Raw genomic sequence first — 22,253 nt, 5'->3', positions numbered from 1 at the left:
ATACATTGAATAATGTCGAGTGTGACATGCTTAGGAGAAAGCTCCAGCATATTTCCTCTTACTAGAAATCTCCAATGGCTATTGCACAAGAGTGTTATTAAAGGGGTACTCCCATGGAAAACTTTTTTTTTTTAAATCAACTGGTACCAGAAAGTTAAAGATTTGTAAATTACTTCTTTAAAAAAATCTTAATCCTTCCAGTACTTTTTAGGGGGCAATATACTACAGAGGAAATGCTTTTCTTTTTTGATTTCTCTGATGTCACGACCACTGTGCTCTCTGCTGACCTCTGCTGTCCATTTTAGGAACTGTCCAGAGCAGGAGAAAATCCCCATAGCAAACATATGCTGCTCTAGACAGTTCCTAAAATGGACAGCAGAGGTCAGCAGAGAGCACTGTGGTCATGACATCAGAGAAATCTAAAAAGTAAAGCATTTCCTCTGTAGTATATAGCCCCTAAAAAGTACTGGAAGGATTAAAAAATTTAACAAATCTGTTTAACTTTCTGGCACCAGTTGGTTTAAAAAAAAAAAAAAAAAAAAAAAAATATTTTCCACGGGAGTACCCCTTTAAGCCTAAATGTTTATATTTAAATAGTTTTACTACTAAATGTGAAGCTCATAACACTATTTTATTAGATCCTTACTGGGTTGGGATGAACTGGGATATAAATGTTGATGTGAAAATGTAATCTATTAAAATTTTAATTGTACATTTATATTTCCGGACACTTTCTGTAATCGTATTATGTGAAGGTATTGTTGTCTTGTTTTTATGTATTCTACCTAGGGGGTATATCTACATAAATACACACAACTGAACCTAATTTATACTGGGTAACATCCATATTGTTTTTCTGAGCATGAACAATAAGAACTAGGTGTAGGGTAGGTTCATACAGGTGTATATAAATTTAGTGTGAAAATGCATATGAACCTACATGAAAAACACACACATGCATTTGTAAGTTGTATATACTGACCTGCAGATTTTAAGATGTACTTTAATATAGATTTTGTTGCAGATTTTCATTTTAAGGCCACCTCTCCACTACTAAATCTGTAGTGAAATCCAAAACATTTAGTTTTAATACATGCAATGCAGATTTTAACATTCATGGCTATGAAGAAATCTACACAAACTTCTGCTGTAAATGATTTGGTAAGGTTAAAATTGTGTTTACTTTTTGGTTGTGGAATTTTGATATAGATTCTGCAACAGACGTTAGATTTATCAGTCTGTCAGATGATAAAAAGTGTTTGGTTTTCCCCTAGCAACCCCTCACAGTTCATGTTTTATTTCTCTGTTTGCTCTGGTAAAGTGAAACCTAAACTGTAGTTAATATGGGGAAAACCAGACCGTTTTTGTCCTCCTCTGTGCCAATTTGGGAATCTTTCCATACTAGAAACAAATAAGGGATAGGCAATATGCTAATACCGGTAATAGTTTTCTATTATGGAATCACCATACATATGGGACATGTATCTAGCTTTCTTAATTAATTAAAAATAATGCAATCTTTTAATATTGATGTCTTGGAATTTGCATAAAAACCAACACAAATCTAAAAGGGGAGTGCTTGTAGATATTAGCTGTTGGACTTGACTTTTTTTTATCTTTTTAACTTTTTTGAGAGAGTTATCAGTTGCAACAATGTGAAGGGTTATTAAACTCCATCAAGATTGAAATCCAGCATTGAAGTTAGCAAAAGATGCTGGTTGTTCCCTGTTAGGTCTGTGTAATATTATATGTAATTATAAACAAAATGTGAAGATTTTAACCTGTTAAGGACACAGGGCATATGGGTACGTCCTTGCGGCCGAGTCCTTAAATGTGTACTCCTCTGGAAAATATTATTTTTTAAATCAACTGGTGCCAGAAAGTTAAACAGATTTGTAAATTACTTCTATTTTAAAATCTTAATCCTTCCAGTACTTATCAGCTGCTATATATTGCACAGGAAATTCTCTCTGAATTTCTCTGAATTTTCTTTCCGTCTGACCACAGTGCTCTCTGCTGACACCTTTGTTCATTTTAGGAACTGTCCAGAGCAGGATAGGTTTTCTGTGGGGATTTGCTCCTACTCTGGACAGTTCCTAAAATGGACAGAGGTGTCAGCAGGGAGCACTGTGGTCAGACAGAAAGGAAATACAAAAACAAAAGAACTTCCTCTGTAGCATACATCAGCTGATAAGTACTGGAAGTATTAAGATTTTTAAATAGAAGTAATTTACAAATCTGTCTAACTTTCTGGCACCAGTTGATTTAAAGAATTTTTTTTTCCAGTGGAGTACCCCTTTTAAGGACGCAGGGTGTACCTGGATGCCCTGGTCCCCTTAGTGGTGCTTAAAACATACTCACGGGCTGAGTGTGCGTTACACCCAGTGGGTCCCGACTGCTATTAGCAGCCAGGACCCAGGGTTAATGCCGGGCATCGCTGGCCAATTCCCAGCATTAACCCTTTAGAGGCATCGATCGCAGCATCTAAAATGAAAGTGAAAGAATCCCGGCAGCTCAGTGGAGCTGAACGGGACTATCACGATGAAATTGCGATGGCCCAATCAGCTGAGAGGATGGCAGGAGGGCGTATGCATAAAAAATATCAAAGTATAAAGGTAAGGCGAGGCCGGTAAGGGCCTGCCATCGCTACTCAGGACTGCCATCAGGGGGGTACAGCCAGTACCCCTGTAATGGGCCTGGGTTCCCGCTGTACCCCCCTGCAGCAGCCGCAGCACAGAAGAGCCAGACAGATGGTGGGGCACTTGAGCCTGAGAGGGAGACCGCCGCTGCAGCACTGTTTTCTCTTATCAAATGCTTAGCCTCTGGCCCTTTAATGTGAGGGAAGAGGCCGCGGCTGCAATGCCTTTCTGGGAGAGGAGAGCAGAGAGGGACGCTCCTCCCCCTCCCCCCCCCCCACACTCTTTTGCAAGCAGGCTGCAGCCCTATTGGTGGAGAAGGCAGATGCTTTACTTCCAGCTCCACCAACACCCGCCCGCACCGAAAAGGAACAGGAAGACTTCCCCTGCCCACTGCTGAGGCCACCCCATTCAACAGGTAACTTTCAGGGAGTAAAAAGGTAGGGGGCAAATTGCTGTTTGGGGGGCAATGGGAGGTAAATGGGCAATTTCTCAATGTTTCCTGACCAGGGTGTCTCCAGCTGTTGTACAACTACAACTCCGAGCATGCCTTTGGCTGTCCAGGCATGCTTCGAGTTGAAGTGTTGCAACAGCTGAAGGCACCCTGGTTGGGAAACGCGTAGGTAGGTGGTATATAGATAGATTAGAGTAAAAAGGGAGGGGGCAAATTGCTGTTTGGGGGACAATGGGAGGTAAGTAGGCAATTTCTTAATGTTTCCCAACCAGGGTGCATCCAGCTGTTGCTAAACTACAACTCTCAGCATGTCTGGACAGCCAAAGACATGCTGGAAGTTTTACAACAGCTGGAGGCACCCTGGTTGTTAAAAATCTATCTATCTCATATCTATCTATGCCATATCTCTCTCTCTCTCTCTCTCTCTCTCTCTCTGTCTCTCTGTCTCTCTGTCTCTCTGTCTCTGTCTCTCTCTGTCTCTGTCTCTCTGTCTCTCTCTGTCTCTCTCTGTCTCTCTCATATCTATCTTATATCTTAGTGTTTCCTGACCACAGTGCCTCCAGCTTTTTCAAAACTATAACTCCCAGCATACTTTTGGCTGTACAGGCATGCTGAGAGTTATAGTTTTGCAACAGTTGGAGGCACCCTGGTTGGGGAAACACTGATCTATCGATCTATCAGAAGAAGAAAAACTGCACATCCCTTCATAGTAAATTATTAAAGGTGCCCACGGGTTCTGGAGTCCGGTTTAGGAGACTACTATTTAAACAGCATAAAAAATCTCCCAGCAGCACACAAATATCGATGAAAAAAATAGTGTTCACTTGTTTGTACGTGGTTTGAGAAAGATCTGGATGAGTTGATTGAAACGTTGCTGTATGACACTGGATATGGAATAAAACACTATTTTGTTCATCGATTTTTGTGTGATGCTGGGAGATCCTTTAAGATATCTATCTCATATCTATCTCTCTATCTATCTCATATCTATCATATCCTGGGGCAATACCTGCCTAAGGGAGCTACTTACTGGAGGCATGACCTACCTGGGGGCACTAATTACTAAGGGAACTACCTACTAGGGGCATTATCTACCTGGGGGGCACTATCTACTGGGGCATTACCTACCTCAGGCATTATCTACTTGAGGCATTACCTACTGCCTACCTGGGGACATCACCTACAACCTACCCACTGGTTGCATTATCTACTACCTACCTACTGGGGGCATTACCAACCTAATGGGAGTTTTTACCTTATAGGGGGAATACCCTACCTACCCATTGGGGGCATCTACCTAATAGGGGAGGGAAAACTACCTACACACCACCACCCAATTCCCCTACTCTTTTCCCCAACACACATACTTACTCCCTTATACTATGCAGAGAGAGGGAGGAAGGCGCCTCATGTGCGGGATCAGCAGGTCTTGTTAGTGGGGGAAGGGGAAGGTCATTCCCAAGCCGCTTACCGGAGTTGGTTGTGTGCCCACACACAAGGTAAAGCATACAATGAATATATGTGTTGGTCCACTGCAGCCCTCCTGGGTGGAAGTAGAATCAAAACAGAATGACCGTAAATTCAGGAGTTAGTCCGGCGCAGAGAGGGACCATCAGGGAGCCAGATAAAATCAATGGATTTATTAGATGCAACACGTTTCGCTGTGCATGCGCAGTGAAACGCGTTGCATCTAATAAATCCATTGATTTTATCTGGCTCCCTGATGGTTCCTCTCTGTGCCGGACTAACTCCTGAATTTACGGTCATTCTGTTTTGATTATACTATGCAGGGCACCGAGGAAGGAATTATTTGGGGCACTGAGTAAAGGGAACAGTGGGGAATGTGCTGAAAAAGTGTGGTGCCTGATATGTTTGTTGTCTGGCAGATTCTGTGAATAAGAGTGATTGGAAGAAGACTTTGTGATGGTCTGAGCAAGACAGAAAAGGAAAGAGAACGAACTCAAGAAGACTCCTCCTGTGAGTCAGTAGGTGTAACTGCAGTGTAATTACTTACATGGTCTGCAGTATTTGTTTAGAGTCAGGGGTCACCACTATATCGGGCTTTGTATGGGGGGGAGATTTGTCTCTGGTCAGTGGTTTTTATACAGTCACTATGTGGTGGTAATCGTAGTCATGGTGTGACAGTATTCTTCTCACTTGTATACTGGTATTATTGATAATATTGGTCTCAGTATACAGGATTTGGTCAGTAACAGTATGGTGGTAATATTTATTATTTATGGTGATAATAGTCCTCTTTCCTTCCTTATTAAACTAAAGGGCTCATGTTTTTCTTGGCCTGTGTTTTCAAATATTTTTTTCATTGACAATGAGAAAGATAGCATGCGGGGGGAAGGGGGGGGGGGTGTTAGGCCAGGCCTTGAGCTGTGGTCCTGTATATAGGCACTTATATGGTATACAGATGCTGTGTACAGCTGGTATCTATCGCTTTATGGGCACTGTGTATAGTGGTCTTATTCAGTACAGTATGGTGGTATTATCCAGTCATTGTGTGATGGTATATATTTCCTCCTTGTATACTGGTATTATTGCTTATGGAAAATTATCTTACCTATGTTAACATGTTTTAAATATATGTATTTATATAATTTTATTTTGTGTGCAGGGGTGGGGTATGAGGAGGGATTTGGGTGGGATAAGGGGGTGGCAGAGGTGTGACCATGGTCCGAGCCTCACAGGGGGCCCTTGCTTTATTTGGTCCGGGGGCCCAGAGTGTTGTCAGTCCGCCCCTGCTGGTGTCATTCTTGTTAAAGGCTCACTTTTAAGCAAGCTCACTCGATGTGATAACTTATGTGATTTTAGACATTTTAGTAAAAATCTTCATTTACCAAAAGTGATTTCCTGCCCCAGAAAAACAGCTCTAGGAGTCTCTATTTCCTGTTTTCTGTTGTTCACTGCCTGTTTGTAAGGGTACTCTGTCTCTAGCAATACACACAGCATGCAAGATGGATTACAGGGAGTGGGGGTGGGGCTTAGCATATGCTCTGTGTAGGAGAGAGAGAGAGAGAGAGAGAAACGCAACCTTGGCTGTGTACCTGCAAGCTGAGCCAGTCTGCCTACTGAAGATGACCCACTGGTACTAAAAGGAAGGTCAAGGCTTCCCTTTTCATCTATTTTAACCCAATAGACTAAAGGCTGTTGTCCCTTGTGTTAATAGCAGTGTATCTACTGCAGTGTAATCCTCCACCCAACATCTCCTTAAGTTTCTTATAAGTACTAGTAGCAGTGGCAGGTCAGTGCCTAGTGTAATCCCTTAATTGCTGCTGCTATTTTGTGCATTTCTGCTTACAGCACTTTACAAAGCCAGAGCATCAGTAACCCTCTTCTTCCTCCACATATCCTTTTTATTAATTCACAGCACAGTTTATTCAAAGTTTAGTGCACTATTGCTAACACTATGTCATGACTTAGCAGAGAGGGCGGTGGTGTGCTACAATTTGCCAGACTTCAGGGAAAGGAAGCAACTATGTATGTACTACTGACAAACAGCCAACAGACAACAATTTTTGCCCTGCCCCCTAAAATAGAGAGAATGAGAAATGGCTGTGCACCATGGATGATGCTCTTGGGCTCAAAACAGCAGTGGTGGCCTTTAAATAACCTTATCACCACTCTTGTTAATCTAACAAAACCATACTGGTTTCTAAAAATATCTTTAAACCACAAGAACTACAAAATAATACCCGAACAAAACATTGCTTTAGCTGTCTAGTGGTGGTAGCTTAAAGAGCAGAAAGCTCTTTTATTGGTTCTCTCTCACTCCATTCCAACATCTGACATTATAGGGTGGTGAGCGGTAGCAGTAGGAAGGTAACTAGCCAGCAATATAGGTAGCTACCTAAGTAGTTACAGAGCAGGGATGTGAGACAGCACCGGGGATTGACCTCTGTGCATGTGAATGCCTAGGCAGCCAGCCCAGGTTCAATACAAACAAAGTCCCGAAATCACAGCACCAGTCAGGTCATGGATCTTAAAATACTGGATTATTTTATTCTTCCCCACAGCTATGTAGCTAGGTAGTTAGGTTTGTAATTAGGTATCCAGGTATGTAGGTATCCAGGAAGCTAGATAGGTAGTTAGGCAGCCAGGAATGTGGGCCAGGTTAGGCAGCCAGGTATGGAGGACAGCCAGGTATGTGGGGGGTAGCCAAGTATGCCATCCCCTTCCCTTACCTTCCCTGCAAGTTGAAGCAAAAAAATTGTAAAAAACAAAACAAAAAGAGACACTTACCTGTCCCACACAGCGACCTCCTCAGGTCTTCTACCGGCCATGTTCTTCGGCCTCCACAATGCAGGCGCAGATGAGTGACGTAATCGGTGCCTGCACTGCGCGGTGGGGCGGAAGTCACATCTCCTCTCTGTGTAGGCCACAGATGCAGCTCACACAGAGAGGAGGCTTTTAGCTGTATGTGCCTGAGCCACACATACAGCTGAAAGCAGTGCTCGTTCACCTGGGGATCCGGGACAAGTGTCCTGGATCCCCAGAAGAGGCGGCGGCGCGCCCCTTACCCGGCCGGGCCCTCCGTCCCTGTTGCATGGTGAATGCTGCAAAAACAAAACCCAATAAACAATGGTGGAACTGCAGGTTTTTTTTCCTTCACATGGTCCACCTTTTATCTTTTCTTACGTGTTACTTGCTCTCCCTGCCCAGTAATGTTCCAAAAGCCAGGCTAGTAATTTCAATCTCTAGCTTATAAGTTATGTATATGGGGTAGCACTTGATGGAAGCGTCGGTGATGTCACATGACACGTCACAGAAGTGACACACAGGCATGTTTTTTGACTGGGGAGGCGGCAATTAAAAATTTCATCAAGAAAAAAAACGTATTTACATTTTTTGATGTACTTCTAATGCACATTTTATAGTAGTACAGTTAATTTTATTATATAATTTATTGACACGTGACTGATGAAGGTATGGTGGCATTGTTTGGCAGCATAAGTTCACTTGCATGTGGGAATGCAACGTTAAAGAAATACATGAGAAATAAATGAATACTTCAAGTTAACTACTTCAGCAGAATTTGCCATATATTAAGACATCATGATTGACATGGTTACATGATACAATTGTATTGTTTGCTATTTTGAATTTGTAACTATTTTTGTACAATCTTCTTTAAAGTTCATGTTTCTATTGTAGTCTTGGAAACCACAGAGTGGAATAGGCATGTGATTGCTATACCTTACAACAAAGAATGATGACAGTGTTCAGAGCTTGTGGTCAGCTTGATGTTGGTTTGTACCTGTAGTTAGGCTATTTATCTTTCCTCTGTACACTGAAGCCACAAACATATTTTTTCTATTCTTAAATGTGGAACAGCAACCAAGTTGTGTTCAAGTCAATATTAGCAGTTAAAATGATGTTACTCTTATTATCACCATATTTACTGAATGCAATCTCCTCATTCCATTGCCTTACACAGTCATTCCCACCACTTCTTTATAAAGAAGTAAAAAAAAAAAAAAAACTTCTGTTATTACATTTTTTACATTTAGTCTCTGATATGAAGCAAGGAGCACTGGAAAATGGAGGTGAACAAAAACTTTTAGGTTCAGGTTATTGATCTTGTAGCACTTCACACATGTTCATTACTACACAGCAGTTGACAATACAGTTTTGTTGTATGTATGTAAGTATGTATTCTAAACTGTTAATTTGTAACATTATCAAAAAGATATGGAGGGGGGGGGGTGATTTATCAAAACCTGTGCAGAGGAAAGGTTGATCAGTTGCCCATAGCAACCAGTCACATTGCTTCTTTTATTTTTCAGAGGCCTTGTTAAAAATGAAAGAAGCTATCTGATTGGTTGCTATGGACAGCTGGTCAACTTTTCCTCTCCACACGTTTTGATAAATCTTCCACATAATTCTTCCTGTTCCTGCACAGTTTTAACTTGTTAGATCAATGTCCAGGTCTGCACTTCATACTGTACTTATTTTTTTTTTTTTTTGGAGTTGTGGGTAACTAAGCATTGCATTGATCAGTGTTATCTGCACTTTATTGCTCAAGCCTGGATCTAAGGCTTAGAGCAATCAAACACTGATCGAACAGTGTGGAGCCAGGTAGGGAGCCTCCTGCTGTTCTCTCTGCGATTTCACCGCGGTGGTCCCGAACAGCTCCGCTGAGTTAGCCGGCAGCATATTCTCCCATTTTAGACGCCGCAAAGAACTTTGATTGCGGCGTCTAAAGGGTTAATACCGGACATCAGCCCAATCGGCAATGTCCGGTATTAGCCGTGGGTCCTGATTGCTGATAGCAACCGGGACCCTGCAGATAGGAAGCGTGCTCAGCTTCTGAGCGCGCGTCACAGATCGGGAGCTGGCTACGGACAGAAATATTCGTCAGTGGTCGTTAAGGGGTTAATATATTGTTCCTTATGCAATTATAAGACCCTTTACTATTAAGTTGGTGTTAAATTTCTCAACCTTTATGCTTTTAAAGTGATTGAAAAAAACTGCCTCTAGGTGGCTCTTTTCTGTTCCCTGCCGCAAGTCAAACAGTAGAGCTTTACTGTTGTAACATTCCTTTCTAAAATACAGTCCGTAAATGCCAAGAATAAATAGTGCAGAGGTTTCCGGATATAGTTATATCCTACAATTTGCTAGCAAAAGAAGTGTGTATAGTGCACTAGCACTATTCTTCACCATATATTTTTTTTTATCCATAGATCTGTGCTACCAAGCTGTAACTAAGCTACAAATCGAAAAAAGAAGAAATTGTTGCTTTGGCCTATAATTATTATAATTTTTTTTTTTTCTTTTACCTTTCTGAATTTTGTCCTACTCAAGCAACTAGTCCCAGTGAGCAGCAAAAGCTCCAGTCAGTTGCTAGGCAGTCACATGCTTTCTACTCTGGTCCTGATGCCAGCAGCTGTCTTTCTGGATCTGCCAGAGCATTCTTGATATGATGCAAAGAGAAATAATTACGACTCACCTATTCATCTTTGTTGTTTCTTCTTTGTTGAAAATTCTCACATGTATACATATATACAACAGAGAGGGACATGCAGGGGGGTTACAGCTAGGCGACGACAGAAGGAGGTATAGTGCATCAAGTTACATAGAAGAACATAACTTCAAAAACACACTGATATCTACTTTATCACTAAGTCCTAACGGACCAATTGCATTAGAATGTATTATCCAGTGCGTCTCTTTGTAGAAGTCGCCTCTCTGCTTTTATGCCGGGTATAGCTTCCACTTTCTCTAAACCGGTAAATCGCAGTACTTCTGGGTTGCCATCGTGGGCCTCTATTACATAGGATTTCGGACGGGGAGCTCCTTTTCCAGGGCGTATGGAATAAAAATGTTCCCTAATTCGTATAGTTTTTCCCACGTAATAGAAGCCAAAAAAAAAAAAAAAACTATAGGTGACGTTTTAAAAACTAAGAATTCTCAGGGGAAAAAAAAACAGAAAACATGGTTAGGTAATTTAGTGTCACAAGGTAATCTGCAATGTAAAAGCTGCAATTTTTGGAAATATAACCTGTGCGTTAAGTCTCAAATTAGGACATGTGAATTACACTGTAAAAGATCTAATAACATGTTGGTCCAAAAATGTGGTATATGTTATATTTTGCCCTTGTGGCTTCTATTATGTGGGAAAAAGACACTGAATCAGACTATTATTTATACGAATTGGGAAACCTTTCTATTCCATAGGCACTGGCAAAGGAGCTCCCTGTCTGATATCCCAAATAATAGAGGCCCACGATGGCAACCCAGAATTACTGCGATTTGCCAATTTAGAGAAAGTGGAAGCTATACCCGGAATAAAAGCAGAGAAGCGACTTCTACAAATAGCAACGGGGCTGTTAGGACTTAAAGGGATTATCCAGGAAAAAAAACTTTTATATATATCAACTGGCTCCAGAAAGTTAAACAGATTTGTAAATTACTTCTATTAAAAAATCTTAATCCTTTCTGTATTATGAGGTTCTGAAATTAAGGTTGTTCTTTTCTGTCTAAGTGCTCTCTGGTGACACCTGTCTCGGGAACTGCCCAGTTTAGAAGCATTTCCCCATAGCAAACCTCTTCTAAACTGGGCAGTTCCCGAGACACGTGTCATCAGAGAGCACTTAGACAGAAAAGAACAACCTTAACTTCAGAAGCTCATAAGTACTAAAAGGATTAAGATTTTTTTTTAATAGAAGTAATTTACAAATCTGTTTAACTTTCTGGAGCGAGTTGATATATAAAAAAAAAAAAATTTTTCTTGGATAACCCCTTTAACAATAAAGTAGATATCGCAGTGTTTTTACAGTAATGTTCTATGTAATTGATGCAGTATACCTCCTACCCGTTAAGTCATTAGTCACGTTAGCTGTACCCCCCCGTGCATGTCCCTCCCAGTCGTATATATATGTATACATGTGAGTATTTTCAATGAAGAAGAAACGACAAAGATGAATTGGTGAGTTGCCGACTGTATTATTTCTCTTTGCATCATATTGGTATATACCTGGATTAGTCAGAGCACCACCTGTCTTAACGCAAGTTTTCCTTGCCATACCTGTCCATATACCTAGTGACGACCAGATTAGAGCAGTGCCGAACAGACTTTGCTATATACCAAGAGCATTCTTCCTTACCCCAGCTGTCAGCGTCACACTGGCAAGCAACCACCACCTACTGATAATGTCAAGCCTGTCAGTGTTACTCTGGTGTAGAGCCTGATCAGCTTCCCACACACTGCAGCATAGCCATGGGTCTAAGACAACAGTAAAATAAAAAAAAGGCTTGCACTGAAGTGCTTCCGGGTATGGGTCCTGTGTATGAAAACAGGACAAAGTAGCGCACAGAGGTAATAGAAGCATATTATACAGTATAATTTGAAACCATGGGCTCAAAGGTGGAAGAAAAAAAAATCCTGGAATACCTCTTTAACCCTTTTCAGATTATGAGGTTGCGATCCCCAGAATACTCACCAATCAGTGGCTGCATTATTGATAAAGCAGTAAGGTAGTCAGAAACAAAGCCAAGAGTCGTCCCCAGGAGAGAGGGAAAACAGGCCAGAACATGAGACTTGATTGAAGTTAATACATTAAACTATACTAATTAGAGAATTCAATTCCCACCAATCAACTATTATCATCAGAAAATTCTAGGATCAGACATAGCAAGATGAAATAAAACTTTAAATATAACATTTTGGGGTAAAAATACATCAAAATCCCACCATAAATATATAGTTTTGCCTCTATGTTGACTCGGGCATAAAATTGAATGGTCTGAAATTTATGCAAAGTACTTGCATGCTCCTCTGTCAGATAGTGTATTACACTAATCACATATTTTTAGTAACTGTTTGCACATACTTTAAATTGAAGAGTGAGCTGGTACTTTTCGTTCAATACTCTGGGTAGATATAGTGGTGCCTCGCTGTCCCTACACTACCTAGCTCCCCCCTACATTATAACCAAAAATTGCACTTTCCCTTGGTCTTAGGATTCATCCTGACTGTCTGGCATGTAGCCAGGGCACTCATCCTAGAAAGGGTAACCCTAGTACCTTTGGTACCTGTCCAAAACCAGGTACCAGAGGCACAAACAAAAACATATACGGTACCACAAAAACATATGCAACATTGGGTCTCATTTGAGAAGCTGATTGCTCTTATAAATAAGTTACCAGGCTTTACATTGCAGTTCAGATCTGTACGGCAAGCAGCAGATTGCACAGTGCAGTCCTTCATAAAAAAAAAATAAAAAAAGTCAAAATAATTTAAGAATATAAATATAAACGTCAAAGTAAACAAAAATAAATATACACAATCCCCCTTTTATCCATTTTGAATAAAGTTTTTAACAAAAAATAAAATAAATATATATATATATTTTTTTTTTTATATACACACATTTGGTATTTGTCGCATCCATAACAACCCAAGCAATAAAACAATTATTTAACACACACGATGAAAGCTGTAAAAAAATGTATAAAAAAAAACTTGCCAAATTGACTGGTTCATGTAATGCTGCCTCTGTATAACTAAAATAAGTGATCAATAAGTTTCATTGACCCCAAAAAGGTTCCACTAAAAACATCAACTAGCCCTCACACAACATTATAGCACAAATATAATGCACAAACCAAAACCAAAATAGTTTTATATTGTCAGTATAGTAAACCATAAAAAAATTACATAAATGAGGTATCACCATTATTATACCTACCTCTAGAATAGAATCATTTATGCTGCACTGTCAACACCAGAAAAGAAAAATGATAAACTTGCCAAAATTACTAAAATTACAAAGTACAAAAATTATTTGGTAATCCTAAAAATCTTATAAAAAATTATGAAAATGTCAGATGTACCCACAGTAATACTATTTGAAAACCACAGGTTATCCCACAAAAAAACAAACCTTCACACAGCTCTATTGGTGAAAAAAAAAGTAACAGCTCTAAGAATATGGTGACACTATAAAAGCATTTTTTTAGAAAATAGTTTTTGTGATATTTTGTAAATGTGTAAAGTTTGTAAACCATGAAGTATGGAAATTAGGTAGCAACATATTGGCATCAAACTGCAGAATAAAAATAACCTGTTATTTATACTACATGAAGAATTTCGACAAAAACTTGTGGAAGAACTAATCTTTTATTTGTACCACCTAATAAAAAATGAAACAAAGTAATCAGCGTGTCACATGTACCCCAAAATGGTATCAAGACCTCTGTATCTCCCATATAATGCTTAGAAAAAATGTCCTAAATAAAAAGGTCTAAAATCCACTAGGTGCACCATGTATAATGATCTGTGTGATTCTACATTACTTGTAGTAATTAACTATGTAATCTCTGTGTAGTTTGCCAGCTTATTTCTTTAAAAAAGAGACAAGATGGCTACCCCTTTATCATGTACAGAAAATCAATAAAAAAATATATAGGGTACATTCACACGTACCATATCCACTTCAGATTTGATGCTTTGGTCCTATGCACTCGTTGTGCAGCTGCAGTACTAGAGGAAGGGAGGGGCGCATCTTACTACACAACAGTCCCAGCGCTGAAAGACAATAGGCGTGGCGGCGGGGCTTTGCGAACCCAAAGCCACGCCCATCCGACTGTGCCTGACAACTGGATAAATGTATTTTATAAGTTATAAAAGGAGGAAAAATGATAAAGGTAGGGTTACACTCACGTTATGGACATCTGTAACAACGTTGTAGTAGTCTGGGGGGCTAAAAACACATGACAGTTGCACTTAAAAAAAAAAAAAAATGTTTACATATATAGACAAAGAATAAGTCAGCCAGCACTTTAGTTGATACCAAACTATTATATGGACCTGGCCTGCAGGTGCACGCTACTAGGCTAAATATACAGCAACAGAAGAATGCAGCAGCACACTGCCAGCACAAGAATATAGGTGAAACATGAACATGCAGATAAAACGTGGAGAGCTATACAGCTATGGTGTAATAGATGCAAATGTGAAACTATGAGATGGTGAGGCACTTAGCTCGCAAATTTGTCTTCGCCGGCGGTCAAATAGTTTGGACCGTCCTACCGCGATTAGGTGGCCTCATTGGGACGGACCCTACACTGTGAATATGCCTCTGTGGGAACAGTTCAGTAAGTATGGCATGGTCTGGAACAGCCAAGACACCTTCTATACACACCTGATAGAGGTGGGTGGGGTGCAAGGCCAACATGGAGGTAGCCACTCCCCCTATATCCTTGTGCTGGCAGTGTGCTGCTGCATTCTTCTGTTGCTGTATATTTAGCCTAGTAGCGTGCACCTGTAGGCCAGGTCCATATAATAGTTTGGTATCAACTAAAGTGCTGGTAGACTTATTCTTTGTCTGTATTACACATACGGGGGAGTGGCTACCTCCATGTTGGCCTTGCACCCCACCCACCTCTATCAGGTGTGTATATAAGGTGTCTTGGATGTTCCAGATCCTGCCATGCTTACTGAACTGTTCACACAGAGGCATATTCACAGTGTAGGGTCCGTCCCAATGAGGCCACTTTATCGCGGTGGGACGGTCCAAGCTATTTGACCGCCGGCGGAGACAGATTTGCGAGCTAAGTGCCTCACTATCTCATAGTTTCACATTTGCATCTATTACACCATAGCTGTATAGCTCTCCATGTTTTATCTGCATGTTCATGTTTCACCTATATCCTTGTGCTGGCAGTGTGCTGCTGCATTCTTCGGTTGAGATATATATATATTCAACAGACAGAATCCTATTAAGGGCTTCAAAGACAAATGTGTTTGGGTGTTCTCAGACTGTGTGTATTTTAGGTTTTTCTTAATATGACAGGTCTGTGTGCCAAGCTTAAATTGCACTTGATTTGTAATGTTAGTGAGATTCATTAAGTTAAACCATTTTAGTGATCCAAGGGTAATCGTGTAGAACAAAAATCAGAAAATTGCAGTGGTACCTTGCCAACAATTCAGCTGCTTTGTGAGTTGTATTACCTTGTTTGGACATCTGTAAATTATACCCAGGGTGTACGTAGGTCCAAATGATGTGTTCTTTTCTTCTCTAAAGATGTTTGTAGTTGAGAAGATTGAAGGAATGAACTGCAGTCTTCATGAATTCACTATTACTGGATCTACTTATGCTCCAGAAGGGCAAGTGTGAGTACTGATTTTCAAATTTTAAACCTTCTCTTCTTTATCCTGAAAAAGTTAAATTTCTAATTTTATACAAAATTCAATGGGACTGTTGCATCGAAATCTCCGTGCCGGATTCCAATGTGAAATTCTGATATGTGAACATGGCCTGCAAAGACAAATCTAACTGAAACATGCAAACCTTTATTATAAGCTTACTGCAGGGGGATCAGCATGTAGAGCAGGGACAGTGAATCAATGACTTTTCACCATGCACCATGCTGGCATACAACCTTTTAGTGAATCCCATACTTTTCGATCAAGTGCAGAAGTCACTTCCAAAGTTACAAAAATCATAAAACCCTCTGTCATCTCAAAAGTTGTTTTTAAATACCGTAACTCTTTAAGTTCAGGTCCCATCATTTATTATTTTGTTTTTCAAAATGATTCGGTTATACCACAATTAAAAAGCAATGTCTGATTTTTCATCAAATGATTTTTAGTAATTTATTAGTTTTGTTAGCTTCAGGGAGCATTTGTTTGTTTAATTTTTTTTGTCTCTAACAGAAGAGTACCAACAATTTTGGCCTGGTGATAATGTTATGTACAGGTAATTACCAACTTATCCACAAAGGCACACTTCTCCAGTACATGATGATGTTGGATTTAAAATACATGCTCTAAAAAAAATTGTTGCAATCCTCTCACATGACCTAAGGACCTTATAACCCTTTTCATCAGTTTTACATATTATTCTGTGTGTGCATTTAGTAGTTGAAAATTTTGGCATATCAATTGACCTTTTTTGTTTTGGTTTGGAAAGCTCTTTTGAAAAACAACAACAACAGCAAAAAAAACTATATTAGGGTAAACACTGCCAACATGAAAAAGCCAATGCTTACAAAACCTGGAATTTCTCAACAGAGCTCTTTAGTTTCCCTCTCTGTTTATGTTTTTATAAACTGCTGAGATTTTGTTTTAAATACATTGTAGAGTAGTTTTGTAAAGTGACCTCCAATGGATTATTTTACTATTTTGTTTTCTGTAGACCCTATATATAGGAAATACTGTATGTAAACTAAACAAAATAGAGAAACAGAAACATAGCCATACATCCACAATTTGTATTTTGATCTGCTTTCTTCTCAGCATAATTTAAAAAACGAACAGGGTATTAAATACATTATGATCAAAAAGTACAAGCCCACTCGCCAAGTCGTGGCCACCTAGTCAGAGTGGGTCCCTAAACTACCACAGGCATTGCGCCAAGCGGTGACCACCACCACCACCGCGGCACCAAGCCCAATGGGGGAATGACCCAGTGGCCAGGCAGCCCCACTGTTGCCCAACAAAGCCCCCGGCTCCAGGCCACACCACCCCACACACAAAGCATCACAGCAACGATGGCTGCCACTGAGCCACCACACCAGTGTGAAAACCTACCATTTGCTCCCTGCTTGTGCTCCCTGGCTGTGTTTCGGTTTCTCTATTTTTGTTTTACTGTATCTATATACTTTATAGGCATATAGAGTAACAATATAGTTGGTTTTCAAAACAAACCTTGTTGTTTTATTGCTTTAATTTAAACAGATTGAAAGATGATAACCCGGTTCAGAGTGCACAGTACGATGGTCTGGTGGAACTGGCTACTATATGTGCCCTTTGTAATGACTCATCCTTGGATTTTAATGAGGTAGGTATGGTTCTGTGATACATACTTAGGCTCTTCTCCATAACAGTGTATTTAAAGCAAGATATAAGAACACAGTTTGGTTATTATATAGGATATTAGTAAAGATTCTTATTAGTTTAGATATGTTGCTAAGCAGAAATGCCACATACAGTATAGGGAGTGATATGCAGTAGTTTGTATATTAACTATAAAGTGGATAACTATCTATACTTGTATTGTTTATTCAGTATGGTCATGAGCTATGATGGGATCAGTTGTAAAACCAGGAACGACTTAATGTGAAAACAACTCTCTCCAGTCTCTCTTGTCTACCATTTCTTGCTAATCGTAAATGTTAGCTACTGAAGAACAAGATAAGTCTGTATTTAACACTCAGGAAATCCTGTTTTTAGCCCTCAGAAACCAATCGTTGCATGGTAAAGCATTATATATAGTAAAATCTTCATCCTTACCATCCCCAGAAGATGTTCCTGCCCACAGGTATAAGGAGGATATGGAGTTTAAAAATGTTCTCCCACTGGCCCTGTTAGTAGTCCCCTGGGCAAGGAGCTATACTTATCTAGTCCGTCTTCTCGGCTGTAATCACGCCCCCTCAGTGTGAAATGCTGTGCATGGCCCACGTTATTGCTCTTCTCCATCTGCTTAGGAAGCAGAGCGGTGACACAGGCAGCTGAGAAGACAGGACTAGGTAAGTATAGCTTCCCGCCCAGGGGACTTCTTACAGGGCCGGCGGGGGAGATTTTACACTTCATATCCTGACCATCCCTGATAATGTCTCCTGGGGATGGTGAGGATGAAGATTTTACCATATATAACACGTTGCGATGCAGTATATATGGTAAAATCTCATGATTTGTTCCCTGTTATTACATGCAGTTACAAATTGCCTACCTATTTCGTTGTGTCTTGTTGATCAGGAAATACGAGTGACATTTACAAAGCTACAATCTCTGGCAAAAATTGTGGAATTACTACACTTAGAGGACTTTTATCCAGCTTTCTGACTTCATGGCAAATACACAAATCACATTAATAACACAGAACCATGTTTGTTTAAAAGGGTACTCCGGTGAAAACCTTTTCTTTTAAATCAACTGTTGGCAGAAAGTTAAAAATATTTGTAAATTACTTCTATTAATCCTTCCAGCACTTATTAGCTGCTGAATGCTACAGAGGAAATTCCTTTCTTTTTGGAACACTGATGACATCACGAGCACAGTGCTCTCTGCTGACATCTCTGTCCATTTTAGCAACCATGCATATCAGATGTATCCTAAGGGCAGCATGGTGGCTCAGTGGTTAGCACTGCTGCCTTGCAGTGCTGGGGACTTGGGTTCAAATCCCACTAAGGACTACAATAAATACAGCGTTATTATCATAATAACGTCAGCATAGAGAACTGTGCTCGTTATGTCATCAGAGAGCATTCCAAAAAGAAAAGAATTTCCTCTGTAGTATTCAGCAGCTAATAAGTACAGGAAGGATTAAAAAATTTTAATAGAAGTAATTTACAAATATGTTTAACTTTCTGCCACCAGTTGATTTAAAAGAAAAAAGGTTTTCACCGGAGTACTCCTTTAATATCAGGGCATTTTAAATTCATGAATCATGCCTCAAACTAAAGTGAACAAAGTAAATTATTGGCAAATTAATAGCAGATATTGGTTTCAAATCAAGAATTGGGAAAATACACTGCTCAAAAAAATAAAGGGAACACTTAAACAATACAATGTAACTCCAAGTCAATCACACTTCTGTGAAAACACACGTTCCACTCAGGAAGCAACACTGATTGACAATCAATTTCACATGCTGTTGTGCAAATGGAACAGACAACATGTGGAAATTATAGGCAATTAGCAAGACACCCCCCAATAAAGGAGGGGTTCTGCAGGTGGTGACCACTGACCACTTCTCTGTTTCTATGCTTCCTCACTGATGTTTTGGTCACTTTTGAATGCTGGCGGTGCTTTCACTCTAGTGGTAGCATGAGAAGGAATCTACAACCCACAAAAGTGGCTCAGGTAGTGCAGCTCATCCAGGATGGCACATCAATGCGAGCTGTGGCAAGAAGGTTTGCGGTTTTTGTCAGCGTAGTGTCCAGAGCATGGAGGCGCTACCAGGAGACAGGCCAGTACTTCAGAAGATGTGGAGGAGGCCGTAGGAGGGCAACAACCCAGCAGCAGGACCACTACCTCCACCTTTGTGCAAGGAGGAGCACTGCCAGAGCCCTGCAAAATGACCTCCAGCAGGCCACAAATGTGCATGTGTCCACTCAAACGGTCAGAAACAGACTTCATGAGGGTGGTATGAGGTGGGGGATGTGCTTACAGTCCAACACCGTGCAGGATGTTTGGCATTTGCCAGAGAACACAAAGATTGGCAAATTCGCCACTGGTGCCCTGTGCTCTTCACAGATGAAAGCAGGTTCACACTGAGCACATGTGACAGTCTGGAGACGCCATGGAGAATGTTCTGCTGCCTGCAACATGCTCCAGCATGACCGTTTGGCGGTGGGTCAGTAATGTTGTGGGGTGGCATTTCTTTGGGGGCTGCACAGCCCTCCATGTGCTTGCCAGAGGTAGCTTCCTGCCATTAGGTACCGAGATGAGATCCTCAGACCACTTGTGAGACCATATGCTGGTGCGGTTGGCCCTGGGCTCCTCTAATGCAAGACAATGCTAGAACCCATGTGGCTTGAGGGTGTCAGCAGTTCCTGCAAGAGGAAGGCATTAATGTGATGGACTGGCCCGCCCGTTCCCCAGACGGGAATCCAATTGAGCACATCTGGGACATCATGTCTCGCTCCATCCACGAACGCCACGTTGCACCACAGACGGTCCAGGAGTTGGCAGATACTTTAGTCCAAGTCTGGGAGGACATCCCTCAGGAGACCATCCACCACCCTCATCAGGAGCATGCCCAGGCATTGTAGGGAGGTCATATGGGCACGTGAAGGCCACACCCACTACTGAGCCTCATATTGACTTGTTTTAAGGACATTACATCAAAGTTGGATCAGCCTGTAGTGTGGTTTTCCACTTTGATTTTGAGTGTGACTCCATATCCAGACCTCCGTGGATTGATACATTTGATTTCCATTGATAATTTTTGTGTGATTTTGTTGTCGGCACATTCAACTATGTAAAGACGAAAGTATTTCATACAATTAGTTCATTCATTCAGATCTAGAATTTATCTTAGTGTTCCCTTTATTTTATTGAGCAGTGTATGTAGAATCCCTCAATGCTGAGGAGAAAATGATGAAATAATCAACAAAAGTCATTGACTTCAATGATGATAAACAATCTTCTACATCAAGCGGACTCTAAAATGTAAACTTTTGTTAGGGGCTAGTTCTTCTCCTTTTTGTTTTTTCTATGTAAATCTAATTTCATTTTTCCAAATTTTTACAGTCCTAACCCAAACATTTAAGTGATTTCCCAGTGAAAGAAGCAAAAAGTAAAATAAAGCGACTTACTTATATACTATTAGCTATAGTGCAGATATCTTCCATATCACAGCTACGTGTGCTCCCTTGTAACCTTTGTCATCACGTTGCAAGCACTAGAAGCAATCTGCCCCATCCCCCTCCTGTCAGAATAAGGCTGTCTAGTGATGGGAAGTTAGGAGCTGGTATTATGGCTCATTTGATTTATTTCCTTGGATAAGGCAGCAGGGAGCCTGTTCAGTCACAGTAGTTTCCATCAAGGAGGATGCCCTGCTGCCTTATCTAATGACTCAGAAATCTAATGAGCAGTAATACAGCGCTTCCCTCATTTACATCGCTGGTCTTGTCTAATGCTGACAGGAGGGTAGAAGGGACAACATTTTATTAGTAAGTTGCTTTATTATACTTTTTGACACCATTTACAGTTTCTTTCGCTGGACAACCTCTTTAATTACTATTTCCGACCTTTTGTTTTGCTGTCCATTTTCAAGCATATTGCTTGAGGTTTCTATCCTGATGCTTTGATTTCTACTGTTGTGTTTTCCCTTTCTAATCCTTTTTTATGCTTGCAAATTTTACACAGGGATGACTTAGAACAACCAACATCTTTTGGCAGATTCTCTGCATTGGATTTCACTTGACAGTTCTCTTGTTGGGGCCATAAATAATAATAAAAACTGTCTAAAAGAAAAACTTTGCCCATAACAACCAATCATAAGTCTTATTTGTCCATAGCAAACAATTCTCAACTTTCCTATACCAAAGCTATATCTTATTTGATATATTATAGTTTTGTGTCTTGTTTCTGATTCTGTGGTGTATTTGCTACAAAGTACATAAGTAGAGCAGTTCCATAGTATTTGTCAGGGAAGAAATTTAATAATTTTGATTTAACTCCAACTGGCTATTTGTTATACAAAAGGGAATGTCATACTCCTTCCATTCCCCAAATTTAGGTTAGCCCTAGAAAGCAGAACTGGGCAGAGGAGGTAACCTGTGGAGATTTGTACCAATAAAGAGGCAGAAGGCGGGCTTCCTGTAGGCACACTAAGTCGTAGACCAATATTACAACTCTGCCCCAATGGGGCTGGGCTAAAGAGCAACCAAAAAGCAAGCATTGGTACTACTCACCTATAGGTACTGACAATAGGTATCATCCTAAAGAATCTTGACCATCTGAAATGTCTGCATCCTTTTGTAGTAAGAAATTAATCTATTGACACTATATTCATTCTGCAGTCCAAAGGAGTATATGAAAAGGTTGGAGAAGCAACAGAGACTGCCTTGACCTGCCTGGTGGAAAAGATGAATGTATTTAATGCTGATTTGTCCAAGCTTTCTAAGGTGGAACGAGCGAATGCCTGCAATTCTGTGAGTATGCATCCATCTGTGATAATAGTTTAATTTCACATATGTTG

At 40.4% G+C, this 22,253-nt stretch overlaps 1 protein-coding gene across 2 annotated transcripts in view; it reads left to right on the top strand.

Annotated features, from left to right (window-relative positions):
* Positions 1-22,253, top strand: part of ATP2A3 (ATPase sarcoplasmic/endoplasmic reticulum Ca2+ transporting 3) — a 269,997-nt gene that overhangs the window by 169,605 nt on the left and 78,139 nt on the right. For both annotated transcript variants that reach the window (XM_056556395.1, XM_056556396.1), the window contains exons 9-11: positions 15,627-15,715; positions 17,282-17,384; positions 22,075-22,206. In XM_056556395.1, coding sequence (XP_056412370.1) covers positions 15,627-15,715; positions 17,282-17,384; positions 22,075-22,206 — 324 coding nt within the window. The remainder of the gene's footprint in view (positions 1-15,626; positions 15,716-17,281; positions 17,385-22,074; positions 22,207-22,253) is intronic.

The sequence above is a fragment of the Hyla sarda genome, chromosome 2 (genome assembly GCF_029499605.1).
Source record: "Hyla sarda isolate aHylSar1 chromosome 2, aHylSar1.hap1, whole genome shotgun sequence".
NCBI classification, from domain to species: domain Eukaryota; kingdom Metazoa; phylum Chordata; class Amphibia; order Anura; family Hylidae; genus Hyla; species Hyla sarda.
This window is presented reverse-complemented; position numbering and strand designations above follow the sequence as displayed.